The sequence below is a fragment of the Psittacula echo genome (assembly GCF_963264785.1).
Source record: "Psittacula echo genome assembly, chromosome: Z".
NCBI lineage: Eukaryota > Metazoa > Chordata > Aves > Psittaciformes > Psittacidae > Psittacula > Psittacula echo.
In genome coordinates, this window is record NC_137742.1 from 104,459,815 (window position 1) to 104,487,233 (window position 27,419).

The 27,419-nt window shown below is 45.2% G+C and overlaps 2 protein-coding genes across 6 annotated transcripts in view; one reads left to right on the top strand and one right to left on the bottom strand.

The window, feature by feature from the left end:
• Positions 1–3,487: 3,487 nt before the first annotated feature.
• Positions 3,488–5,600, bottom strand: LOC308231985 (uncharacterized protein; the record flags this gene model as incomplete). Of its 3 annotated transcripts, none has more annotated exons than XM_080637917.1 (3): positions 3,488–3,757; positions 4,431–4,510; positions 5,399–5,600. In XM_080637917.1, 3 exons carry the CDS (start codon positions 5,598–5,600, stop codon positions 3,752–3,754), a joined length of 288 nt encoding a protein of 95 aa, XP_080494043.1. In that variant the 3' UTR covers positions 3,488–3,751. The 3 variants fall into 3 exon arrangements, with proteins under 3 accessions (XP_080494043.1, XP_080494042.1, XP_080494041.1); XM_080637916.1 differs by having other exon boundaries at positions 3,488–3,760; XM_080637915.1 differs by lacking the exon at positions 3,488–3,757 and adding an exon at positions 3,767–4,158.
• A 23-nt stretch (positions 5,601–5,623) lies between these two features.
• The window catches only part of SPG7 (SPG7 matrix AAA peptidase subunit, paraplegin), a 32,079-nt gene continuing 10,283 nt past the window's right edge, over positions 5,624–27,419 (top strand). The window contains exons 1-11 of one of the 3 annotated variants that reach the window (XM_080637882.1): positions 5,624–5,918; positions 7,465–7,567; positions 8,873–8,962; positions 13,812–14,062; positions 15,043–15,182; positions 17,013–17,115; positions 18,612–18,737; positions 19,056–19,218; positions 19,986–20,159; positions 25,964–26,088; positions 27,309–27,411. In XM_080637882.1, coding sequence (XP_080494008.1) covers positions 5,784–5,918; positions 7,465–7,567; positions 8,873–8,962; positions 13,812–14,062; positions 15,043–15,182; positions 17,013–17,115; positions 18,612–18,737; positions 19,056–19,218; positions 19,986–20,159; positions 25,964–26,088; positions 27,309–27,411 — 1,513 coding nt within the window. In that variant the 5' untranslated portion in view covers positions 5,624–5,783. The remainder of the gene's footprint in view (positions 5,919–7,464; positions 7,568–8,872; positions 8,963–13,811; positions 14,063–15,042; positions 15,183–17,012; positions 17,116–18,611; positions 18,738–19,055; positions 19,219–19,985; positions 20,160–25,963; positions 26,089–27,308; positions 27,412–27,419) is intronic. The other 2 variants (XM_080637881.1, XM_080637883.1) reach the window with 2 other exon arrangements.

Here is a 27,419-nt window from a genome sequence, read left to right on the forward strand (position 1 = left end):
CCCTTCTGCCTGTGATGCCTTTAAGAAATAAAAGGCTGGGCTTCCACCTGCTTTATAATGAGGCGATTGCTTACAGCTCCATGAGATGTGATTCAATAATAAGGCTAAACTAAAGCAACAGCTCACTCCTACCAAATCAGCTGCCTTTTGAAAGTTTAACTCCTCACTGCAGCCCACAGTGTGATCAGTGGTGGCCCAGCAGACCCCACACAGAGCCCTGAATTAGGACCTGGATTAGCTCTGGTGCTCCCCCACACCCTCAGCCTGATCAGGCAGCAGTGGTTTTGGACCCCTCGAAGCTCAAGTGCTGCTCTTGTAATATGTATTTACATGGTTCTTTGCAGGACCCTATGCCCTTGTGAATAGTTAAGTCTAGGGAGCTTTGGGCCTCCTGCATCCCTAGAGGAGGATGTTTTCAAGGGTAGTGGTCCCCTGCTGCTGGATAAATGCCTCATGTTGATGTTCTAGGTGTGACCTCATGACAGTCCTGTTCTAATTACTGCTTTTGTGATTCCTAATGACAGGCTTTAGGTTTCTTAGCCTGCTTAAGGATTTCAGGGGTGTGGAGTGACAGTTGCTCACTTGAAGCTTACTGACCTCCTCCAGCCTGCAGGGTTTGGAGATGACTTCAGCACACAGATATACTCGTGGGCTTCTCCTGTGCTCTGCATGCTCCAGGAGCTCTCCAGGGAGCACACTCCTGTGGAGCAATCTGCTCATTCATGGCCTTTGAATCACAAACAAGCCATTTCCCTCCTCCTCTCTACCACTGCAAGCCGAGAGGTACCAGTATCACTTCTCTCAGTGTTGCTCCTTCTTGTGTTGACTTTGCTTTTCTAGCGATTCGTAAGCCATGGCTGGCAGACAGTTCGGTCACTGCTGCTGAACGGCTGATTCCCTCTGATCCCCTGCCTATGGCCATCTGTCACCTTCCTATCTTAAACTCCCCCGTCTTTAGAGGTGACTCGAAGACAAGTTTGTATCCCAGCACTGTTTCACAGTTATGCCTTATGCCTGCCAGCTGCCTCACCTTGGGGTTGGGGTGTCCTCCTTGCCCCCAGGGAGGAGCAGGGTTAAGTGCCATGCTGTCCTCTGCATGCAAGAGCAGCATGTTGGGATGTGAGTGTGCCAGTGGCAGTGATCCCAAGCTGTTCCTGGAGGAATAGATGTGATGGTTTTGGACTGGCTCATACGAAAAGCGTACTTGCTGAACAGATCTTTACAGGGTGAGGGGTTTCACTGTGCTTGAGGGACAAGAAATGTGGTCTTTTAAGCATGGCTTTTATTTCTGAGCCTGAGGCTTTCCTGGATGCTTGGCCTTGCTATGCAGAAGGGGAGCATCTATCCCATGACCTTGATGTGTCATCTGCAAAGAAGTCATCTAAAGAAAATATATCTGGTACATGAGAGGTGCAAGCTGCTGAAGGGTGCTGAACACTGGAGCTGTGCATTTTTGTCCTGCCATAGAGGCAGCCTGGCTTCTGCTGCTGAGGGATAACAGCATTTTTTCATCCTGAATGTCTGAATTTACCTTCTAGCACCTTCAGCTCTACAGTTAACCCATTGACTCATTATGGAGAGTGAAGACTGGGGATGGCGCAGTGGCCGCCTGATGCCAGGTATCCGTTCTTTCAGTTTGCAGAGTGCTGTGTAGAAATGAGCTGGAGCCAAGCTGGAGGGATTGATGGCATCCTGCAAGCAGCTTCCTGAGACTCTGGGACAGGAAAAAGGGCAGCAGGACTGTCTTACAGGGACATGGAAATAAGAGATGTGGGTTCTCCAATGTAGCAGAGCCGAGAGCTGTGTTGGCTCTGGAAACGGATCTCTCTTGGCCTGAAAAACACAGGATGGGGTTGCTAATGCTGCTTCCTGTCCCTAACCTGCTCAGGAGATAAACCAGGGATTTCAGACTCCAATCCAGCACCTTTCCCCAGTAGTAAATACACGTGGCATTACTGAGTGATGTCACGGCTGGAGTACATCCCAGCGAGGCCAAGCCTGGATCAGGTTATATCTGTCTTCTCAGAGCATTGGCTTACTCCCAAAGGAGCATATTGCCAGTCCAAGGGCAGTGACTGAAGCCACCTTTCCCAAGGTCATCTCTCGCACACACAGAGAGGACAGTGCTCACTTCCGCATACACAGCCTGAGCTGCTCATGCAGAAGTCACAGTGTGGCCACAGCAGGTGCTGTCTGCACACAGGGCAAAACCTCTTGACTCTTCTTTTTGGTGACCCTTTGTTTTGGCACCAGCAAGGTGAAGAATGCCAGGTTCCCTTCCCTTTGAGGCACAGCATGAAAGCAGGAATAGGAATCACGTCAACTCCAGCTACATGGTGGGTCTGTAAATAGCCATATTTCATTTGTTCCTATGGTTATATGAACATACATAAGCTCATAGTTCAGTATGGTTTTGTCACATCAAGGCAGCAGCTTCTGCTAGGAGCATCACAGCAAGAGCCCAGCTGCCCTGTAGCCCTGAAATGCAGCGTGTTCCAGTCAGTGAGCCCACCCAGATGCAGCTGGGGGTTGTCTGTGCTAGGCGCTGGATCCTTTCAGCTTTGATTGCCCTCCACCATTAAATGGGTCCAATTTTGTGTTTACTGAGGGAAAGCTGTAAGGCAAGCATCATGAAGCCCATTTGGCTCGCTTTTGGGTCAGAACGGTAGAAGTCAGGGAAGTCCTGTCTAAGCAAACTGTACTTTCACCTTCTAATCAGGCTGTAATTCCCTTTAAACGATGCAACTCTTTAAAAATAGATTAGGCCTCATTAGCAATAGATCTGCTCAGAAAATGGATGGAAGCAAGGTGTGACATGCCTTGAGTGAAGCAGAGGTAGGGGTGTGCCTACTACTAGGCCTCACAGCCCCTTGGTCCTTTATGCGCTTCTCCAAGGTTGCTATATCCCCAGTGGAGATCCTGCACCTCTGTGCCTGTGCTAGAGAGCGCAGCATTTCCAAATGAGCCCTTTCCTCCTCCAGACATAGCTGGGGCACAATTACCCCCACACAGATCCTTCCGCAAGGTGGGTACAGACATGACACTCGTCTCTGTAGCAGCCACCTGGCCAAGCAGGGTGTTGTGTATGGGTGGTATAGAACAAAGGCCTTGTGCTCTGCCCATGTTTGCGCTCAGCCAGAGCTGCTTCTCCTGTCCTTCCCTGGCCTACTCACTTATGGCCACTGCAGCACCAGCTCAGTCTGTCCAGCCATTATCATCTGTCCCCATTATCACCTCCCCACTGATGACACTGCAAAACTATGACCAGCCAATATGGATTAATTGCAACCAGTTTAATTCTGTGTCTGTAAATTAAGCTGTTTGACGATTAAGGCAATGATACAAAGAGACTTCCAGGAGTGAGGAGGACATTAACATGCTATTAGATCTTGCTGGTAGAAGGTTTACTTAGACACATCCCAGGGGGCAGATGACAATTAGCATCCTAAGAGACTCTTCTAGAAAGAGGATGCTAATTCAGACCAGCTGGGAAAGGAGATAATTATTTATTATTATTATTATATGTAGCCCTGCAACTCCCATTCAAGATTATGCCTGAGATACTTGAGGACAGGTAAGTCAGGAGAAGTAACAACAGCGAGCAACCTAAAAGTTGTCCCTGAGACACCTGAGGGGAGAAACATGGAGAGGAATGAGGGATAAAAAGCTGCAGGAACCATCTTGGTCAGCAAGGCAGGAGAGAAGGAAACATGACTTCTTGAAGCACATCAAAGGACTTGGCCAGGAGAGATCAGACCTGCTGGCGTCAGAAACAGAATATTCATTTCAGTAGAGCAAGAAGGGTGTAACTGTGGTAGTGATATAAGGAAAACAAGTGCCTGGAAAACATAGGGTTAAAATACTTTTAACTTAGGTCTAAGATGGAGAACAATGTTTGTGTTGTAAGTCTGTGGTGTGATAACAGAATTTAGTAGTCTTACCAACAAGAGTGAATTGTTTTTCATCCTTCTAATGAGTGAAGTATTTCTTACCATCCTTCTAATTATCAGTTTGGAGACAGTGACTCCTGAACATCTGCTGGCTTGGGAGGCAATAAATTTTGTAGACGAAGGTCACACTCTTTTAAATCTTTGCCAGCTATCAGAAACTTGCAGATATGGCTGGTTTCAGCTAATTTGTGGTTACTGGGGCATCCAGCTGTGCCAAAGGTGAAAAGTGCACCCTGAGAAAGACTGCTTACTTCATCTTGAAGACCCCTGCCCACGACCATCAGAGGGCAGTGAGCAAGCACCAAAAGGGAGGAGACTTATGATAATGAGTACCTAAACTAATTGTAATATCCCTGCCAAACTCTCAGGAACCTAATGAATATACGTATTTGTGTGTAATAAATATCTGCTTGCTTAACCCCTCAGCGTGCAAGTTAGGAGGAGCGGTCCCCCTTGCACCTGGCTCCATAATAAACATACCTGCTTTATAACTCTCTTTGAGTTGTAGAGTCTGATTCCGTGCTTCAGCAGGAGGGAGGTGATGGCTCCGAAATGCCTTCCTGCCCCAAAGAAACACTCAGCTGAGCACACTGAGGCCACCCACTCAGTGGTGCACAACTAGTGCAAAACAGGAAGAGATTACACAAGATTTAGGATCAGGGACTTAAAATGCAATGACCTTTGTGGTATTTGTACACAGGGAACTTAACTCATAACCTTGACACACTCTGGTATAACGCTTGAGGGGAGGTGAGGGGTCCACGCCTGTTAGAACCACACACCTGCACCAAAAGAACAATTTCAAACACAGGGTAATGGGTGCATTGTAGCTTGGCCACGGTGAGTTGTCAAACACATTGTAATGGCTTTTCCATGGAAGAGAGATCACAGCACCCAGCTAACCTGCCTGGCAAAGAGCAAACACATTGTTGTATATTTGTTCTCTCATTTCACTTCTGAGAGTACTTGATAATCCATCATGCTCAGCTGCAGATATTAAATGCTGTTTTCTATCAGAGCTAATTTATACCTTGAGTTCAGAAAGGGAGTTTTCCTCAGCAGCAGCTGCACAGGGAGGCAGCGAGCCTCTTTCCTCTCTGATGAATATACGATTGCAGAGGTCATTTCTTTGTTCTCTTTCCAGCCGTTACAATTATGTAGGACATGATGTTAAAGAGTGATAAAAAAACCGGAACAGGGCTAGTTGTGCACTCCCTGCTGCTTTAATGCAGTGCCAGGTCTCCCTGCCTGCCACAGCCCCGCTCTCCTGTGCCTGCAGGAGCCTGCTTACTCCTCCTAGCTGTTGGTTCTCCTCCTTGCCTAAATGGGATGGGGCAGCCTGGCCAGGGCTGAGGACCTGCCTGCACTGCCGGGCCTGCTCGAGGCCTGGCTGCGGGAACCGTTTGCTCTAGGGGGCTCGGCCAGGCAGACCCTGGCCTGGGGCTCACCTGCAGAAGGCAGCCCGCCTCGGGACGCGCTTGGCCGCAGCCGGGACCGGGACTGCAGCCGCTGACGCGAAGCCCCCGACCAGGGCCGAGGCCGGGCCTCTTGCAACGCCGGGATTCCCCGTTGCTGTGGTAACGGCGCGGGCCGTCCCGGCAGGCCCCGCGCGGCCGCGGCCGGGGGCGGGGCCGGCGCTGAGGCCGCCATCTTAAGGCATGGCAGTGAGCTCCCTATCGGCCCCTTTCCAAGATGGCTGCCCGCTCTTCAGCGGTCACTTCCGTCCCCAGTGAGGCCTCCGGCTCCCGGTGCAGCAGCCCGCGGCTCCTCGGTACCCACTAGCTGCTGCCGCTCCTCGGAGGTCTGCAGGCAGAGTGGGACAGCTGGCGAGTCATGGTGTTGCTGCTGCGGCTGCTGCTGCTCCGGGGGCGCTGCTGGCGGCGACCTGCCCTGCCGCCAGCCCCCGCCTGGGCCTGGGCTCGCCCGCGGCCCAGTGGCTCTGCCCTCGGCGCAGGTCGCGGCCTGCAGGTAACGGGGCGGCGGAGGGGCCCACGGAGCGGGGTGGGCTGGCCGCGGGGCGGGGCTTGCGGGCTCGGCGGAGGGTGCAGTGCCGGTTACCGGGTAGGGTCCTGCTGGAGCAGCCCGGGGCCGGCGCCCCGCCTCCTTGGGCAGTGTCCCTCTGAGGTGGGACCGGGAGCACGAGAGGAGGAGGCGAGCGGGCGGGTGGGAGTTGGGTTAGCTCCTCCGGCTCCATGTGCGAACGGACCCTTGCTCCAAGCAGGGCTTTCCCTAATGGGTGTCTCGGGCTGGACCGTCCCAAAGGTCCGTTGTGGCTGTGCATTATAGCAGTAACACGGGGACATACGGTATGGAGATAGCACCTAGGCTGTTGTACGCAAGAAAGCATTGATTAAAGGGTTTTTTTTCCAACTTTAATCGTGCCGGCTCTTTGCATCACTCATGCACACCGCATTGGTGTGCACCACAGATGTGTTTTCCCTATCTTGCTGTGCTCTTGGTACCACAGGTACCCCTAGCTTAGCTCTTAAAGCACAAGGCAAGGCTCTCGTTTAAACAAGGCCTCCAACATAAAATCATAGAATAGTTAGGGTTGGAAAAGGTCTTAATCTAGTTCCAACCTGCCTGTCATGGGCAGGGATACCTCACATGGAACCATGTCACCCAAGGCTCTGTCCAGCCTGGCCCTGAACACATGAGTGAAGACTTATTTGTGATTTTTTCTGCAGTGCAGTGAAAAAGTACTGACCATCTAAGCAGGCAGTGGAGGAAGAACTATTGTAGGACTGCTTTTGAATCATGCCAGGTTTTTTCTGTTGTCAATTTAAATTAGTCTAAGCGGTTCTATTCTAGAAGGTATCCATCCCAAGAGGCTGCCATCTTGAGCCAGCCAAAGCTGTGTTATTGCTCTCCAGCAAGCCAGCAAAAAAGAGTGAGGGATTTCGGCCTAGTTAGTGCTCCTGTCTAGTTTGCTGCATGGAAGCTTGTGCCTGTGCAATAGAGGGGTGGTGGGACAGGGAATTGCACATCGGATGAAGTGCTAGGCTTGTGTTCAGTGAGAGCATAGTAAATGTTGGTTCAGACGTTGTGAAGTTGCCCTTAAGCGTGAATATCGACTGCAAGATTACTGCTGAATTACCGTGGGGAAATGGCTGTGTTTCCCTTCCTGCTGTGCAGCAGTGTACAAAATACTGGTGCTTAAGATTTCCGCTTTGTGGGAGGGTATCTCTGCATTTTAAGAGCTGACATCCAACATATCTTTACAATGAAGAACAGAGCCACAGGAAGGAGAAGATAAAATTTTAAAGCGTTTTGAGTGTCTGTTTCTAGTTACACATGTGCTTTTTTTTTAAACTGGGTTATAAACAACATTGTCAGAGTCACACGGCAAGTGTACAGCGCAGCCAGATATGATATTAAGGTCTCCTAGCTGCTGGTGCTGCAACTTACCCACAGTATTTTCATGTTTAGGAATGTTAGTCTTGAAGAGTATATAAAGGTTAAGCGGTCACACTGCTTTTCCAATAGTTGGCTTTTTGTTTTTCTTCTTCCTCAGAGCCTTCTGTCACCAACACGATTCCCCATGTGTCAGGGTCTCGGTGGAGTCCTGGTGAAACAACACATAATTCGTGATCCAGTCCGGCTTTGGAATTTCTTAGGTGAGTCCTGAAAAGCAACTGTACAGGTACAGGAGGGGGAAAGGTCATATTTAGTAAGAGTATTGACTTTTCCTTACCTTCACTGCCTGTGTAACTGAAATAAAGCTGTTCTATTCTTGGCTTTGAGAGCTGTGTGAATTTTACAGAGGTTCTAAGTTTTTGTTTGCTGACAGGGACGAACAATGGCACCTTTCCACAAGGAGCTCTGTGATTAAGGAAGCACTTGAGTCATTAGACCTAAAAGCTAATTTAAAAACTGCAGATTTTAAAGTAGAGAATCTTTCTTTGCCTCATTAGCAAAGCCTAAGACGAAAATGTCGTTCACCTTTTTCAGAAGTCACATAGTACGACCTTGCTGAGGGAGCAAGTTGAAATTGTATGTTAGAAAAAGTTACCTGAATTCTTAGAGCAAAAGCACAGAAAGGTAAAACAAAGGCAATTGCTCTTCTTGCTGCCCTCTTCAGATTGTAAAGATGAGTTTGCTGCTGCCTTTGAGATCTGAACAAAACTGGTCACAGCTGTTCTGGCCAGTGTGGGACTGTTGAGCTTGAACTGCTCCACCTTTGAGAGGGTTAGGGGTTTTAAGTTAAAATATATGCATAATCTTTCAAATGGCAGTGAATCCCTCTAGTAGAAGTAGCAGTGGACAAGCAGTTCCAGTTTCTGGGCTTACTGCTTTTTCTGGAGCCTTCATGAAGGACCATGGGAAGTGAAAACTACTGTCATTAAGTCAGTTGCCTGGCTTCTCAACTTTTTGTATTTCTGATGAAAAAGCCTTAGCTGGGCTTAAACCACAGTGTCAGCAACTGTGAGTGTTACTGTTTGAAGCCTTACTCTCCTTGCTTTTGTTAGAGTATCCTATCAGCATTTACTGAGAAACCTGCATTCAACTCCAGTTTATATATTTCCTTTAATAGCTATCTACAGTTCCTAGCATGAGGCTGTTCTTGACACATACCAGTGTTAACTATGGTTATGCCTTGGGAAATGTGTACATGTTTTAGCACAGAAGAAATTTTTCCAAATTAGTATGTTTGCTCCATTACAATCATCTCTGAACAAAGCCATTTTTTATTAGATTGTCAAGAAAAATGTGTGAGGAAAGTGACAGAGTCTGTCCGTCTTGTGACTGTTTCTGATGAGGATGTCTTGTTTCCTCGGCACAGGAGCAAAACTGTGTGCTTGGGTGGATGTGGAGCTCGGCTTTCTCTGCACTTGGAGCTCATGTGTTTCTGCTGTCCTCAGTCCCCCTCACTGTCTCCTGACGTCCGCTGGTAGTAACAACTTAACTCTGCTTTCATGTAGGTAGCACTTACTGGTTTACTACTTCAAGCTGTCGGGGGAGTAACCAGAAGAATGGAGGATTCAAAAAGAAATCTCCACAGGAGGATGATGGTATGTATGTGCCAAAAAGATATTTAATGAAACAAGTCATATGTGTCAAGGGTAAGGGTAGACAGCACGGAAGGCCTAAATTCCTCAGTCTCTGGGTACTGGAAGCCTGTAACTTACCACTTCTAAACAAGTTTGAAGGGGTATTTTGGCTTAAGGGTTGGAATACTTAGATTTAAATATAGAGCATGAAACTGTTTCTGTGCTGCTTTGCGTCCTGTGCAAATAACTTCATTGATGTGTGCCTTACTTTTGCTGCTTTGCAGAGGGGAACAGGAGTGTTAACTGAGTTTTGGTTTGGAGGTTTTGTTGTGCAGCATTTTGACTTAAACTTATTTTAACCAAATAAAGTTCTTTAAGTTGGATCCTGGTTTGGCATTGTTTATTTGGTTTTTTAATTTCATTTACCTTCACTGAGGATGTGTCTCTAGTGGTTTACAGAGCTTAAAGTTAAAATTAGATTCCTTAAAGATTTCTTAGCTGTGATAATGGCACTTGCTCAGAATTTTCTTTCTTGTTTTTTAAATCAGCCTTTCTAGATACTGGTTTTTGCACATCTCATACTGCCTAAGCCCCAGGCATTCCGCTGTATAGGACTTCTTGAAAATGAAGTTTACCTCACTAAATGTGTTTTGGAGCCTGGACATCTATGTGGTGTGCCAGATTCTGTTGAGAAGTAGAGAGGTGCTCTTTCTGTACCTTAATCTTAAGGAAGTAAAGAATTTAACAATGCTAATGGACAAGGAGTAATGGGTACAAACTGGAACACAAGAGGTTCCACTTAAACTTGAGAAGAAACTTCTTCTCAGTGAGGGTGACAGAACACTGGAACAGGCTGCCCAGGGAGGTTGTGGAGTCTCCTTCTCTGGAGACATTCAAAACCCGCCTGGACACATTCCTGTGTGACCTTATTTAGGTGTTCCTGCTCTGGCAGGGGGATTGGACTGGATGATCTTTTGAGGTCCCTTCCAATCTCTAGCATACTGTGATACTGTAATGGTGAGGGTGCAGGGAAATAACTTCACTGTACCAGGCAAAAACCTTGTGTAACTTCTGACAGGCAGTGTTTTGATCCTTTTAGTAGGCACCATTACCTTTTGCCAGAAGGTTTTCACCAAACATCTTTTTCAAATACAAGTGAGTTTGTGGGTGTCCCTTCAGGTCTTGGTGGTGTTTTCAGCTTTCTGCTATTTGTATATTTACAACAGCTGCATTCTGTTTAAAAAGTGTAATTTGACTCTTCACTGCTGTAAAGAAAATTCTTTGCTTTTTTGTGAGTACATGTCTCCCAAGAGCTGAAGTGCAAAGACTCTCTAGCCTCTGGATTAGGCGTGTTTTCAGACTCCAGGGTGTAGATCTTTAGCAGTGAAGGTCTCATTCTTCTTTCTTACCAGTAATGCTTGCAGAAGCACAAAGGATCTGAGCATTTTCCATTTCATGATGTTAGTTGATGCTTGCAGGGGCTGGGGATGTTTTGAATGAATTTATGGGTGTTTGCTGTGCTGCTTGTTTCCTGGACCTTTGAGCGAGCGGTAAACCTGTAGATGGAGGGCTCTAGACCTTAGTACTGCAAGTCAGAAGGTGTTAACGTCATGCTTAAGTCACACAGATTGTAGTATTATTTTATAAATTTTATTATAAACTTTCGTCTGAGTATCAGTAAATAATAGAATAGCTTGGCTTTACCTTTGTTGTGCTTAAACATAATGATTAAATCCTGTTGGACTGACTAACTTTTGAAATAAAAGCAGCCAGGTGCTGATGACTTTTAGCCTGACACATGCCACTGCAGTCTCTTTAAGCCAAGAGCAGTGGCTTTACCCTGTGTGATCCATTTCACTGGACTGAAGCCCTGGATGGGGTGCGAGTGCAGGTGTAACAGAGTCCTTGTTGAGGAAGTCGGAGCTTAGAGGTTGAGGCCCTTAGTGCTTGCAAGACCACACAGGATGACTGCGAGCACAGTGCCCTGAAGAACTGTAGCTGTTAAAATTAGCAAACAGTAACATGCCATGTTCAGTGGCCTCTCTTCTCCTGTGATTAATGGATAGCTTGGCTTTGGGAGGTGGAATGCTACCCCATGTCTCTAGGGGAATGCTTGTCTCTGCAGTAATTATTAAAAAGAACTCTTCAAACTGTCACTGCAGGCCTTGCAAGATTTTAATCAGAGAGTTCAGATTTGGGTTTAATGGCAAATCATTGCTTCATGGAGGCTTTTTGAGGCTAAAAGGCTGGAAGTATTCCCACAGCTGTTGCTTGCAAGTGTCACATCCAGTCACTGGTTCTCATTTACTGAACATTGTGGGGTAGTTATGGTACAATATGAATGTTGTAGTATAAAGATAGTCAGACTTCACATAAGCTTAAAAATAGGTTGATTTTGTTCTTAATTAAGTGCAGAGCAGAGGAAAGCTTTACATTGCCTTCTAGTTTTCTAGAAATGGTGTCTTTTCCTGAAATAATTCAGCTGTAGGTTAAAAGTCCTGGACAAGTCCAGTTCCTAGAAACTGGAGAAGTTGTTTGCGTCAAGATATCTAATGGCCAGCTTTTACCTTGTGGTGATCCTTTTGTGATTGTATCCTTAGTCATGTGTGCTTTAGGACATATTCTATGCCTCCTCACTTTGTCTGAAATTGTAATGCAGAAAATGCTTTAGCAATAGTTGACTCTGGCATCTCCGAGGAGCTCAAATATTCAGTACTCACTTTCTAAAGTAGTTTCTTTCTTTTGTAGAATCTTTCTATTTAGAACTTGCTCAGCTTTTCAGGATATTGTCCAGACTAAGGCTTCTCACATACTATGTTTTAATTTTCTTTAATAAGGCTGTAGTGGATGTCATCCTGCAGCTTTGATGAATTGCTTTGTTCTAATAAAGCTGGATCTAGCAGATAAGAGACAAGTGAGGAGATAACATCAAAGAACATCTGAAAAGCTGCATTGTTTCCATTTAGGAGCAAGCCTTTCCTGTTAAATGTGGAGCAGGGTTAGGAAGCGAGTGAAAAATGATGCTGCATGTCTGAAGGACAGAGTACTTTTTTTAGCATCTGACTGGGTCATATGTTTGTCCCTTGGTTTTGTTGCAGTGTGTGTAGGGACTAATTGGTGGCTAGTGATAAATGCTAGTGTCAGAGCATTTGTTATGAATTTGCAAATAAATTGAATCTGGGCTGCAGCAGTCAGATGCATTAGCAGTCCAGTGACACAGAATTAATTCATTGCTGGGTGTAGAGCAGTATTTATGTATGCCACGTTGCTGGTGATGTTAAATTGTGTATCAAGAGCAAGTGCTAAATTATATATCAAGAACATCCACATCAGGCTGCAAAGAGGAGGAGATATTTGTTGTCATCACAACTCAAATACTAGCTGGCAGTTGACATTGAACTATGCTGTGGCAGCCCTTTGCAGACCACAGGATTTGAAATTTGCCGATGCAGCACAAAAAATGTTGGGAGTCTGAATAGGAAAGGTTTGGTGGCAAACACTTGGAGTAAACCATCTGTTTTTCTCTTGTCAGCACTTCAGTATATCACTGGTACAGTAAAGGCTGGGGAATGCACACCTAGCATGTGAATCCTTCTGATACAGATCCTTAATGTGGAAAAGTTACCAAAACTTTTTAAACATGGGGTTAGCTGTAAAGCATGGGAGAAAATCTGTGCAATTTTAAGGCGGTGAGCTCGATTTGTTGTGTATTTATTTCCACAGGTAAGCTGCATATCATGTCTCCTGTGCTATTCCAGATTTACTGTAAATGCAGATATATTTTTAGGTAGTAGAGACGTCGCTGGTCTTATGATACAGGGTGACAGCAGATCAGGAGCTTACCAGGAAACAATTATCACTTACAATACTGTGCTATATGATTTACCAGTGACGCTATGAACAAGTTTTACTCCTAATATTTCCCAGTGGATATGTTAGTAACAGCCTGAGGACTGGGCAGAGTAGGAGCATGTTATATAAAAGTAGGCTGTAGTAGTTCTTGAGTTTGATTTTTAGCAGTAAGGGTCCAACGGCTTTATTTGGCTTATATCTATGTTAGGCCAAGCAAATGAGATAGTATCTCATTTTAAAATAGAATGATGTTTGGTGGAATGGTGATGAGACTAGCAGACTGTGACATCTGAAGTCTGCTGACCAGGATTAGACTGCTTTAAAACAGGACACACTGATCAGAACTCTGAAAACATGTCTGAGATTGCTGTCTTTGTATACAATAACTTATGGGGTTGAGGTTCTTTCTTTGGCTCCCTGAAGCTTCAAATCCTCCTCTTACTGAAGCAACAGTTAAAGCACAAGAGGTGAGGTGATCCTTCATCATCTTCTCTGTAATCACACAGTGCCTCACTGCCATGAGGGGCATTGGGGAATGGCTGAATATAGCCACAGCAATGTGACTCAAGCAGATTTTTTGCTGGTTAGCAGGATGCAGAATTTGCCTCCTTCCAGGCAACTGTTGGAGTTCACATCAGAGTGCTTCTGCTTTCATAACTTTTGACTTGGTGCTGTTTCATTTGTACAGCTGAGGCCCTGTGGTCTGATGGTCTAGATGCCCGAAGGGCCTGGGAATGCCACATAATCCAAAAAACTGACTCACTTGCATAACCTTGGGCAAGTCACACAACCTTTATTGTGAGCCAAGCCAGAAAATTGCCTGTGCAATGCAAGTTGGGTACTGCTTCGAGTCTAGCCCTTCAGGAGAAACCAAACTTGCAACAAAAAAAAAAAAACCAAAACAAAATATTGTGTCAGTCTTTGTTATTTAATTGTCCCTTCTTTGGACCAGAAAGCTCTACAAGTACATGCTTATATCCTTTTTCCTTTTTTCCCTTCTGATATCTTTTATTTCTAGAGGATGAGAAACGCAGGAAGAAGGAAAATCAAATGCATATTGAACGTTTACGGGCACTCCTCATCATAACTGTCATAGTGCTGTTGTTTCGATTCATGCTCGGCGAGAACAGAGAAGGGACCAACATTTCCTGGAACTACTTTGTGAATGAGATGCTGGCAAAGGGAGAAGTCCAGAGAATCGAAGTGGTGCCAGAGAGCGATATTGTGGAGGTTTATCTGCACCCAGGAGGCACCCCACATGGACAAGTTGTAAGTGGCTTTCTGCAATTGGAATGAGTGATCATAGCTTATACTGTTGAAAGGAACTGAATTCATGAATATATATGTTCTGTAGAACTCTAGCTGGTAAATTTGCACTTCATTAATTTTTCTCTTTCATTTATTTGAAGTTCAGGGGACTTCTGTTATATCAACCTGGAAATAAGACTTTTAGTTTAAATTGTAAAATTAATTAATAATGATCTGGAAGAAAATCATAAGTATGCCTAAAAAGCTGGAAAAAAACACTAGTTTTTTTCTACTGGCTCAGTCTGGTACATGAGAAAGGGTCTAGAACACTGTAAGATCTAGTTTCAAAAATGTTCTCCTGCTTGGATTTTAGTTTCAAGTGTTCTGTCAAACTCCATCAGACTTCCTTCCTAAATCTTCCAAAATGGAGAGAAAGCAGAGTTTGATCTGCTTACTTTCAGAAGTTACCACTAAGAATAATTACAAACTGGCTTGAGAGTTTAAAATACTGTCCTGGGATACATCTGATTTTGTTGGGTGATTTATGATCTATTTCCAAACTGCTAGATGAAATTCATTTCTGACAGACATAGAAACAAGATCCAAGAAGTCCAAGTGGAGCACAAGGCTCCTCCAGTATGTAGTTTTCTGTTTATTTCTGCATATAGTATAACATTTGTCTGAGCCCATGTCAGTATAACTGAGTTTATAATACTAACTCCATCCAGCTTTCTATAAAGTTGTTGCATCTCCTTGTTTCTGGAGAGCTGACTTAGTTCTTGCCTTTTATGCTTTCATGAAGTGCTGACAGTACTAGGGGTTCCCAAGGTCATTTGAAGGCCTAGAGTCAATTAGCTGCTCATGAGTTCATTGATTCAGTATCGAAAGGTGTAACATAAAGCTAAATTTCATCTGACTTGTCCATGTTGTGCTTTTCTTCTGCTCACTGCTGTATCCTTATGCTACAATACTGACATGCTGCTTTTATTGCACGTCCCCAGAATGTTACCCTGTTGTACACAATGCGGGTGGCAAACATTGACAAATTTGAAGAGAAGCTGAGAGCTGTGGAGGATGAGCTGAATATTGATGAGAGAGAGAGAATCCCTGTTTCCTACAAACATCCTGGCTTTTATGGAAAGTATGGTACAAATTTGTGCTTACTGTCAATCATAGATTAGTGACAGCATCCCTCACTTAGAGAGGAAACTTGCTTTCAACTATATGTTTTTATATAACATAGAACTAAAAAGTGGTCTCCATTTCGAAGCACTTACCCAGCCTTTCAGAAATAGGCATGTTCTTAGATGTACCTTTTAATATTTCAAAAGTGAAGGTCCCAAGAAAGTGTCTGGAACTGCAGCATGCAGCAAACCAAAATGTTTCAGATCAGTACCAGCAAGTCTGAGTAAAGTCTGTGTTCTTGCACAGCTGAGCACTTCTTGTCCTCACAATCAATTATTCAAGTGCAGAGTGTGATAGACACCGTGACTCAACAAGTGATGTTACACCATGGTCGATGGAGAACGCTGGTGGTGTGGCAAGCCTTCCCCCTATTCAAATTCTTCAAGGGAGGCCTGTGGTAGCTCTTCAGTCTGTAAAAATAAACACCTAGTTTTGGCCTGCTTCTGCAGCAGCTGTAGATCAGAGAACAGCCTGCACTGTGCTCACTCCAGCTGTGAGCCACATACTGAGCGGAGCAGCTTTGATGCATATAAGATCTCAATGAGAGGAGTTCTTCTGTTAAACTTACAGCCCTTTTCTGTTACCTGAAATTTGGCTTAAAATAAAAAAGAGCTCAAAGCTTCTAATTCTGAAAAAGCTATAATGAGAAGAGGAGGGAATATAGAATAGAAAAGGAAGAAAGAATAGGGAAGGAAGAAAGAAGAACAGAGACTGGAGCACCTCTTCTGCAAGGCTGAGAGAGCCAGAGTTCTTCAGCCTGGAGAAGAGAAGGCTCATGGGAGACCTTAGAGCAGCTCCAGTGCCTAAAGGGCCTGCAGGAAACCTGGAGAGGGGCTTTGGACAAGGACCTGTAGGGACAGGACAAGGGGAATGGCTTTAACCTGCCAGAGGGGAGACTGAGATGAGCTCTTAGGCAGAAGCTGTTCCCTGTGAGGGTGCTGAGGCGCTGGCACAGGGTGCCCAGAGAAGCTGTGGCTGCCCCATCCCTGGCAGTGTTCAAGGCCAGGTTGGACACAGGGGCTTGGAGCAAGCTGCTGTAGTGGAAGCTGTCCCTTCCTGTGTCAGGGGTTGGAACTGGATGAGCTTTAAGATCCCTTCCAACCCAAACCAGCCTGTGATTCTATAAACATCTGTCAAAATATTATACATAACTGGCTAGCCTTTATTCTGTGCTTTTGTATGATGTACTGATGTTTTTTTATACAGAAGTTTGAAAACATTGGCAAATTCCGAATTTCAACTGAAGGTCTCATACTGCGCAATCAGTTTAAAGTTTATCTTCGTATAAACCTTGTATTATAGATGTGCAAATGCTGTTCAGAGGGCAAGTAACTAGACAAAATCCAGTCCAGGTATCCATTCATACACAAACAAGAAGTTTCAGATTTTGGGAAGGTGTCTGGGAGGAATAATTACACACACCAGCCATCCCATCTACAGTGGGAAAGCCACTGTGTTCCAAACCCTATAAGATGACACACTCTGCATGGTGCACAAGGAGGTGACCAGGCCATCTCTCAGGTATAGCAACACAGCTGTAAGCAGTAGTTGCCAGTGTCCTCTGCTTAACTTTTTAGGCTAAGTAATTGTTTGGGTTTTGGGTTTATATACACACATATATATAAAAAAACCTGTAAAGGTTCCATTTTCTTAGTTAAGTCTGTTCATTGCTGCACTGCCTAAATGTCAGGACCTTTAAAATACTGCAAATAGCTATGTTGGCTAATATTAAGCAAGTTGTGGGCAAACACTTCAATTTGTACCTGTCTTGCTTTTGTACTTTTAGTGATGTCATCTCCCTGATAGTGACACTTGTAGCTGTGTCCATGCTGTGGAGCATCTTCCGCCTCATTAGGGTTGCTGGACGGGTTGGAGGGTTCAATGCCTTTGTGAGTATCCTGGATCTTGATGTTGTTTTGCAGCCTGTGGATACTCTTCTCTTCCCCTTCCCCAGTAAAGTCAATGCAGAATGAGGATTAACTGGTGCCAAGGACTCTCCATTCTTGACACATCTTGCTCTCCCGATCATCTGACTAGCTTGTACGGTAACTGGCCGTAGCTGAGGCCCTTTCTTTCCCCAGTGGCAGGAAGGGCTGAGCTCAGTGAATTTGCAGTCCAGTTTCCTCTGCTGTTTTCAAAGCTTGCTAATGAGTTGCAGCTGCAGATGGTGTTTTTCACTGGGTCCTGCCAATATGCCTCCCATACAGCCAGAAGTAGGAATTGCTGCTTTCTGCAGAATGAGTTCTCAATTTATAAAATATGTTCAGATTCTGGATTTCATTATGTGTTGGCCTGTTCTGCTCATGCCACATGCCTCACTTGCAACATCAGTCAGATCTTCCTCCTCCCCTCTTCCACCTTGGCTGGATCAGCTGATAAAACTGTAGAAGTCAGCCTGGGGTGCGCAGTCTTTGACCACAGGGATTTGGGGATGAAAATACAGTGAATTCAGTCCCTTGTTAGATTTCCCATTCAGCCTGCTTGGCAGTTCTGTTCTGGCTTTGGGATTCTCTTTACACAAAGGGATACAGCTGCTCAGAGGAATATTTTAAAGAAGTGTTGAGTAATTACTCAAGGGCCTTGAGGGTTAGATTCTATCATTGCATATGTGGGGACGGCTAGGCCCCTGCATGTTTAACTCTTCTTTTGAATAAGCTGATATTTCTGAGGCCTGAGAAACTATGAACTTTCTTCACAAAGAAAAAAAAATACAAAGTAGCATTTTTCAGTGAAACATAATGACCAGTTACTAGTAGAGCCTTGAACTAAATTCTTGTTTTGACTCTGTGGTGTGACACGCACCAGGATGCTGAAATGTGGTGTCTGTTAAATTTGAGAACCTACAGTTCTGTCCTGGGTTGTGTTTCAGGAGCAACTAGTGGCAGCATTGGACAAGGGTACAAAGTGTCTGTTTTATATGCATTTACAAGACAGTATTGGTAATTATTTACCACTGACAATTATTTACCATCAATACCTACTCTTCAAAACTATACCACTCCCATGTGTATTAAGGATCAGAGTGTTTAGAAACTAGGGAGAAGATACCAAATAAGATTTTGGACATTATGCATGTTTGTAAGGACTATACGTGTGTGATCTACGTAGAGTTTGAGCTGGATTGTGTTGGGACTATTACTGCAGATTTATTCTGTCTCGTAACAATGACGTGTGGATAAATAAAGTTTGAGTCAGCAGTCTGGCTGTGAAGTGTTTCCAAAGCAAAAGTGAGTAAACTAGCAACGTGTTGGTGGGCATTTTAGTGTTTTGTTGTAGGGGCAGCTTATACCTGTGCTGTCTCTCAAAGCAGAGCAGACAGCCTTTCCAGACTGTTGCCTTATCCAAAGTCAGAGTAAGTCCTCAGTACTTGTTTTGCCTTCCACAGAACCAGTTGAAAATGGCTCGTTTCACCATTGTGGATGGGAAGTCAGGCAAAGGGATTGGCTTCAAGGATGTGGCAGGAATGCACGAGGCGAAAATGGAAGTCAAGGAATTTGTGGACTACTTAAAGGTAGGTACAAGTAGAACAATGTAAGTGCTTACTACCCATCTTCTTGGGTAGGTGGCTCTATATTCTTCTCTTCATCCTTCATGATACAGTTTAAATAAGCCTCTGTTTAAATAATCTGACAGCTTTTTGTGTTGTGATCAGCATGACTCAAATCTCTGTATTTCCAGTTCCATAACAGGAATGCAGATGTAGCTGTTCCCATTAGCAGCTCAGAGTTGCTCAGGCCAAAAACAGTATCAAGAAGCTCTGAGAGGCTGTATTCTTGTGCAAATGCTCCATATGAGCTGTGAATCTGACAGAGCTGTGTTGTTCTTGCAGAACCCTGAGCGCTACCTGCAGCTTGGGGCTAAAGTGCCCAAGGGGGCCTTGTTACTTGGACCGCCAGGCTGTGGAAAGACATTGCTGGCAAAGGCAGTGGCTACAGAAGCACAAGTGCCATTTTTGGCTATGGCAGGCTCCGAGTTTGTGGAGGTGATAGGAGGTAAGCTTCTTGGGAGGAAGGGTGTGGAGGTTACTTGGCGTGTTAAGCAGTTGGAGGGTACTGGAAGGGCCTCATGCACAGGACAGAGTTTTAGCCTATCTTTGCATGCGGAGGATAGGTTTGATACCTTTACTGAAAATACAAAAGGTGTTCAGTGACAGAGCGTACTTAATTCTGCAGTATCTAAAATGCATGCCCTCTGAATTGCTAAAGCCTTCTTTCTGACAGTGTGCAGCCATGGTTCTTCACCTGAAAGCATTATCTCTGACTTCCCTGTAGCTATTATTAAAGCCATTGACTGAGGCTTCCTTCCTTGTATGAGAACGCTAATGGATTTTCTGCTGCTCCCTCCTGATGGGGAAAGTATGGCCTTTTTGTGCCATGGGATTTCTATCTTTCTCCTTTTCTTCCTTCCTGCTAGGTCTCTTGAGACCTGACAAGGGTCAGTGTGCAGGAAAATGCTGAATATTTCTGGTTCTGACCTGTGGAAGGAACAGGAGTTCACCTTAGGAGCTGGGAGCGGTGCTCTTCTTACAGCAGCTATAGGAGTCCTTGCAGCTCTAGGAGTTCCAGGAGGAGGTGTGCTGAAGGACTAAGCAAATGAGTTCTGTGGCTATTTCTTTGTGCCAGGAGTGTTGAGAGAGGGACTGTCATATACCGAGGGCTTGCCCAGTGCTAAGTGTCTCACTGGGGGCCAGGAACGCTGCTCTCCAGCTTTGCTAACAATTTTAGCTACAAGGCTTATTTCTTCTTCTCTTTCCCTATAGGTCTTGGAGCTGCCAGAGTCAGGAGCCTCTTCAGAGAAGCCCAGGCTCGAGCACCCTGCATTGTGTACATTGATGAAATTGATGCTGTGGGCAAGAAGCGCTCAACCAATATATCTGGTTTTGCCAATGCTGAGGAGGAGCAGACCTTAAACCAGCTGCTGGTGGAAATGGATGGTCAGTATTTCTGTCTGCCTCTCAGCAGCTGGGCCTTTATCACCTTAGAAATCCAAGCTGTTGGCCCATACTTGTTGGCCCAAGCTGTTGGTCCTGCTTCTACTTGCCATGCCTCTTTAGCTTTCTTCTGCTGAAGTAATGACCACTGCATTAAAACAAACTCATTCCCCTTTTCCCTGGGACAAGGCTAGCTTGTACTTGGCAGCCAGTTCAGGGCTAAGCCCAAAACTGCAGCTTGATCATATCCTTGCTAAAAAACCATCTGTATAATAAGTGATAACTCGTTTGGACTGCTGCTAGAGAAGAGGTTGTGGCCCTGAAAGTCAGGAGGTTTTTTCCAGTTTGGACGCCAGGGATGCCTTGGCTGGCCTTGCTCTTGTGTCAGAGGTTATCATATCACTCACTTGAAGTGGGTCTTTTATCTGTTCTTTCTCCCAGCTGCTTTGCTGAGTACAGATGGAAAGCAGCAGCAACTGCTGTTCAGCACAGGGTTGGTGGATGCTGTGTACCCAGTACTTGGTGCATGCGGATCCAGGCTTTCCTGCAGAACCCTTGGGAATCTTCTTAAGCACCAGCCTGAACCATGTACCCCACCTTGGGTCCCTTTTCTGAAGACGCTGTAGCATATCTCTCTTCATCTGTCCCTTAGGCAGGACTACTCCAGAGCTGATGGTTACTAAGAAAGTAATTTGGCTCAGGACAGACCTCTTGAGTATGTGCTGCGGCTAAGTTATGGAGATAACCCTCTTGAAATCTAGGCATTTATGCAAGCTTTTAAGGGTATGGGGTTAAATACACTAAATTTTAAAACCCAGGAGCCAACTGGTTTTGTGACTGTACTGAAGACTCTGAGTCAGAACAGAGTATAGTGTCACGGGCAGAGTGAATTTGCACCAGCAGTCACATGTAAAATCAACAGCAAATGTGCATTCGAGGTACGGCTGGCAGAGGGCAGCAACCCCAAAGACTCTTACTGCAGTAAATGGCTTCACCTTGAGAGTATGCTTTCCCACTGGCAACTGGAGAAGAATTAGAGTACTTGGGAACCAAAAGAAAATTAATTGGCAGCAAGGGCACTGCTGTCTGTAGAATAACATTTAGGTCCAGCTGCCCATTAAATGTTGTTAGATACTTGATGTATTCCATCTAAGACAGGTAGTGGTTTAAAGCCTGTTATGGTTTAAAGTTTAGTTATCCCAGAGGGCCATAAGCAATGTAATACACCAATTCTCATGTCCTTTGACTTACTCGCATGTGGTCTGCCTGCCTACAGGATCCCTAATCTAAACTAGGAGAGAGAAGCTTTGCAAACAAATCCTGGTTTGATGCCACACTTCTGTATGGTTTCTGGCTGCACTGGAATCAGCCCTTTTCTCAGATATTTTCACATGAGTGCCAAAAGGAATTATCCTTTTGCTGTTCTTAGTCATAACTCTGTCAGACCCTGCAGCACTGAACCAACTTGCAATGTTTCTGTTGCTAAATCTTATTATTGCAGAGCAGGGCCAGAAACAACTACCTACCTGCCCATAAGGGAGTGTTTTTGTCAGTCTGCTGTTTGGTGGAACAGATCCACCTTTTTCCTTGGCTGTAACTGTGACACTTGTGTCATCACACTCTTTATATGAAAAATCAAAGGCTCTTCTGCACTAAAAACATCCACATTCTCCAGACTTTGTTAAAGACGTTAAAACTGCTTGCTTTTTCACTGAGCATTTGCGGTATAATGGGGATGAGCCCTACTGAAGAGGAGTATGTCCTGCAGTTCAGCAGCAAAGCTGCCTTCTGGAGAGTGCTCAGGAGTCAACCCTCCCTTTTCAAGGAGAGAAGATGGGACTTGTAAAATGCTTTCAGGAAATGGTAGATGTTCCTCCATACTGTGCACAAGATGATTGGTAATTCTGGATCTCTGCCCTTGCTGCAGAAGGAGGAGAAATTGTAAGCAGGAGCACAGCATGGTACAGACAGGGTAGACCGGTCCTGCTGTAGAGAGACCATTCAGGCCTCTCTCTGCTTCAGCGCAGGTGCCAAGAAGTTTTTGAAGGAGGAATGAGCTTTAAGAAGATCCTAAACAACCAGACAGAAGTCTGGTTATCAGAGGAATGTGCTTGAAACACACAATGCTGCATAGGTACCAGGAATCACCTTAAATACATATGTGCACTTCCCTGGAACTTTGCACTTGCATGATCTTAGGCAACTTGGCCAAGCACGTAAATATGCTTGGAGTGAATATAACTGTTTACAGCTGTATCTGTACAGTAGATGTTCTCAACAGAAAAGTCTAGTTAGTAACACTGAACAGCAATCCTGGCATGGTGGGTTTTTCTTTTCTCCTGACAGTTGTAGGGTGAGCTGGCAGCAGCTTAACGCTGAATTAAATGGAAGCCCGTGTGTCTGTTCAGGAATCTGTAGTCAGTACAATCCACATCTCTGTACTAAAAATAAAGTGTCTGATTTCCTCTAGTCTGTAGCAATTGAGCATGGTTTCTAGCGTGTGTTCTTGGCGAGTCTCAATTCAGAAATTAGGATACAGCACTATGGGAAAGTGACTTTAGAAGGTAAATGTTGTCCTTGATACCTGCTTTAATAGTCCCTTGTTTGCTCTGTGATGCCTACTTTATTTTAAAATTTATGTTGTCTCATTATTTGTTCGTGTCTCATACAGATAGTAAGTCCCTCATTTTGCTAAGTGCTTTATCAAACACACTAAAAAAACAGCCCAAGGAGTTTACAGTGTCAAATGGGAGACAGCTGGCAAGGACTGTCAGGCTGGTAAAAGAAACACAGATTTACTGTTGGCTTGTACTCACCAGCAGTGATCTTGGCACATGTCGCTGCGATGTTATCTAACAGAGTGTGCTACCTGAACGAAGGGTGAAGTGCTATATGCATCATGACAAAACAGTTTTCAAGGTAATACTGAACAAGGTTTTTTAGGGGCACTACCAAAGAGCAAGCAGATGAATGGCATGTGCTTGTAAAGAGGAAGCCTTGAAATGGAATGTTGAGAGCTCTGTTTTGGCTGTGTTTAGCTGAAATTGATGGTTGAAGTTCTGCAAAGCAGCACTATAGAACCGAGGGAGCTATTAATTTGAAAAAAAAAAAAAAATTGTGCACAAAAGTAGATCTGAGTCATCAGCAGTGATTGTTGAATTAATGTGTTCTTCTGAGATTACTCATAGGTAAGGCAGAGGAAGAAAAGGAGGGTCAGAGCTCTGTGGAACCTGCTCTGCAGGCTGGAGGAAGGATGAGGATGCCCAGAAAAAAGCCATTCTGCTCAGCTGCAGGGAATGAATGTGCAATTTGATACTTGGTAATTCTGGTACACAAATTTTTGAGTAATTGTGCTCTTCCTACAAGCGACCTTGGTTTCCTCCACTCTGACAGCTTTTGTTGTGTTCTGGAAGCACCAAGAATCTGCTGGGAGAAGGGGAGGGACTGGAGGGAGCCTGTATGTACAAAAGCTGTTTCTAAAAACCAAAGTGACGCATGTATTCCCGTCTTTGTCAAAACAGGTGCCTGGTTGAATAGTGAATCTTCCCTCACAAACCGCAAACAAGCGGAAGAGGAATGTGACCCAAATATCTCCTCTGTTCTGAATGCATTTGAGAGAAGCCTGACAGTCTGGGCTGATGTGTGTTTCATAAGTGAAAGTGCAGGAGGTTTTTTTGGTAGCAGCTCTTCACCTCAAGTCCTGAGACAAAACCTCTCCGCTGTTGTTGCTGTATGCAAGCTTCTCCTCTGAGGCCTCCCTCACAAAGGTGGCTCTCTTTTAATGATACTGTTCACAGATGATGTCCAGAAGGCTTTTGAAAAAATAGTTAGAGAATTACACAGTGTGAAAATGAAGGTGGGATGCCCATCAAAGTAGTGTTCTGTGTCAGTGGTGAGCAGAACACTTGCCAGCTCAAGTAGACAAGTAGACCCTTTTATTTTTTCTCTTCAAGTGGCTTTATTTGTAGGCACTGTAGATACAAAGGCTCTCTTTAGGCTGAATTTACAGAGCTGTTTTTCATTTGTTGATGTGACCCATGTGGTGGATTTTAGCCAAAGGAACAGTCTGCATCTTTGCGTGTGAAAGCCAAGTCCTGTGATGTGCCAGGTGATGTTGCATTGGGAACTGTAATATGAATTGGAGGCCGCAATACTAGAATTCTTGGAACACTGTTTCGCACCACAGGGATACATGCTTGAGAGCAGGTGGGGCAGAAGATGATGTGAGGAGGATGCTCTCAGTGTTTCTGGGTTTTTCTTTCATTTGTTCTAATAGTCAGACCTATTTTAAGAGAGTCTTCCCAGCTGCAAAGCAGATAATGTACTGTACCATCTAATCCTGCCGTGTGAATGAAGCTTGCTATCCCCCAAGTGCCTGCCAGTCTCCCTGCTTATTTATCACACTCCAAAGTGCAGTGTAATACACGCTTGAAGGATGGCTGGCTTTATCCTCTCCAGGAGCTTATTTAGACAGCATCCTGCAGGGAGGAAGAACTGAGGCTTGCTGTAGCACAAGCTGACAGAGCCAGTCCTCTGACTTACCTGTAACCTTAATCTCTCTGCTGAGCTCTTGAACGCTGACACATTTGGCAGCACTTGTGGTGGAGCTGGAGAGAGCTGAAACCCGCCCAGCTTATGTGCATAAAGCTGCCTCTCTGCAGCGTGTGACTTGGCAGCTCGGGAAGCGCATGGGACTAAGGCGTCCTTTCCCTAGGAAGGCTGCTGTGTGCCAGGGCTGTTGAAGCTGCTGTAAGCAGGTGACTCATACCCAGGGGCCTGTGAGCACCTGGTGGAATGTCATAAATAAGCAGTGTGGTTCAGTGATTCAGTGTGATCTCTGGGTCCCCACCCAAGCAGCACAACCGCTTGCCCCTTCCTGCCCTCCTCCAGATGCAAGTGCTCTGGCTTCCCCGGGAAGCTCTGTCTGCCTTTGATGCCTCTGTACTCCAGGCTGCTGTCATGCAGCTGCTGAATCCTGGTGTTTCCTTCATCTTTAAGACCTGGAGACAAAACCTTCTCTGACTGTGGTTTGAGCTGGTGTATGGTAATCATCACTGCAGAGCTATTTGGTTGTATTTTGTGTCTGTCTACATGTCTGTGGTTTAAGTTCTGCAGGGTTGGTCTTTACAGTGGTCTGCAGCATACCCAGGTGTCTTTTAAGTGATAAGAGATGAGTGAGAAGGCAAAGATTAAATTGTGCTATAACATGCTCCTTGCAGGGTGGCAAGGCTGTGTCCTCTTTCTGCATTAACCTGAGTGGATGATCCTGGTGAGCTGCCTGTGACTGAAGGCTAAAAGTAAATGAAATCTGAAAGGGCTTTGCACAGAAATACTTGCGAGGGAAAGGCTGTTTCATCAGTGTTCGTACAACCTGGAGCTAAAAGAGCAGGAATTGACATAATCCAGGGGATGAGAAGGCATCTCCTAACTTTCCAGAATAGAAAGGTTCTGTTCTGGTTTCTAGTTTGAGCAATTTTCAGATGTGGCAAAAGGAAATGGGGGGAAAGTTTTAAGCCATGATTTATTAAGTAAATGGAAAGGGAATTTCAGAATATCTGTGATGACCAGAGTCTGGCCTGTGTGACTTGTGAGGTTCCTTCCTGTCTTGTGCTCCCAGCTGGAGAGAAGGACACTTTGTCAGCCTCAGCTGCCCCAAAGGGTGCTGTAAACACCCTCTGGCTTTTTATGATAAAGATTCATAAAATATTCCCTGCATCCTGCTGTGCCTCATCCCTTTGTAAGCCTGCAAAGCAGCATCTGCCATGGTGAAAACCGTCACTTTTGATTTTTGGTGGTTTTTTCTACAGGAATGGGGACCACAGATCATGTCATAGTGCTGGCTTCCACCAACCGTGCTGATGTCTTGGATAATGCTTTGATGAGACCTGGGAGGCTGGACAGGCATATCTTCATTGATCTTCCAACACTCCAGGTACATTCTATGTGCTGCCCTGTCCTTACCATAATGCTGATGACTAAGGTTTCCCAGTCCTCAGTGGTGGTCCATTCATTGGTGGGTCAAAAGCTGAGTTTGAAGAAAGCGGAGCTAGTAAGCTTCTATTTGCCTTTATTTATGTGCTGTGGATGAAGGACTTGACACTCATAACACAGTTGCTTGTTTCCCTGAAGTACCACTTTCTGGTTTTAAGTGTCTCTGCTCTGGTACCAGCTTTGATGGTGAATTCTTCCATGAGACTTGCTTTGCCATGCAGATGCAGAACTATGTTTGTGTCTTCTCTCCAGGAAATTGGGAGCCACATAATTGGCAAGTTGGCTTATGTGAGAATGAGAGCTTAAATTGTCATGTGCCTTGAGCACCATTTGTTCTGTAGGTTTATTGTCCTCACTATCCTTGTAAGGCTCCTCATTTTCCTTTAAGCAGCCTGTTAAGTGACTTGTTCCTTCTGAATGCTTTAAATCCATTTGCTAGGAGTCTTCCATGTCTGCTGTGTTGACATTTGTAATAGAGTTTTGGGAGTAGACTCAGCTGCAGTAAAGATCTGTCTGCTTTGCCAGCACAGGCTCTTCTTATCCCATCTGTGCTTTACTGCCGTCCTCAAGAGTTTTCAGTTAAAATACCTTAAATGCCTGATAGAATCTGGCACCGGAAGCATGAACTGTGCAGCTGCCCTGAAGGAGGAAGGGGAAAAACTCTGGCAACTGAGACCATTGTTTCAATCAGGATCTCTTGGACCAGCTGCATGAGTCACTCTTTGACTACTTGCCAGCCGTCATCTCACCCCCACCTTTGTCTAGGAAGTGGTCTCTGGTGAAGGAGCTAGTATAGTAGATGAGGTTTGCAGTTTGAGTGTGTGAGGAAACAGGTAGAGGCAGTCAGAGCTCCTTCCTGCAAGTGCTTTCATGGTAAGAGAAAAGTTAAGACAGATTAGAGTGAAAGTTAGGAGAGGCCTAGAAAGAGAAAGCAGTGACTCAGGGTAAGCCTCTGTACATCTGTTCTGTATTTGGGCCGGGTGTTTACCAGGGCTCCTGGAGCACCACCACACTGTAAGGACAGCCCTGCCATCTGGTGGCAATGTCATCATGTCCCAGCTGCCAGAGGTCTGTTCCTCCCTTACTCCCTCCCAGGGACAGCACTGACGCTGCCACATTGCAAAGGCTTGGTTGGGCTCAGGTATTCTGTGCTCTTTACAGGAGAGGAAAGAGATCTTTGAGCAGCACCTGAAGGGCCTCAAACTGATCCAAGATGCCAGCTTCTACTCACAGCACCTTGCGGAACTGACTCCAGGCTTCAGTGGTATGACA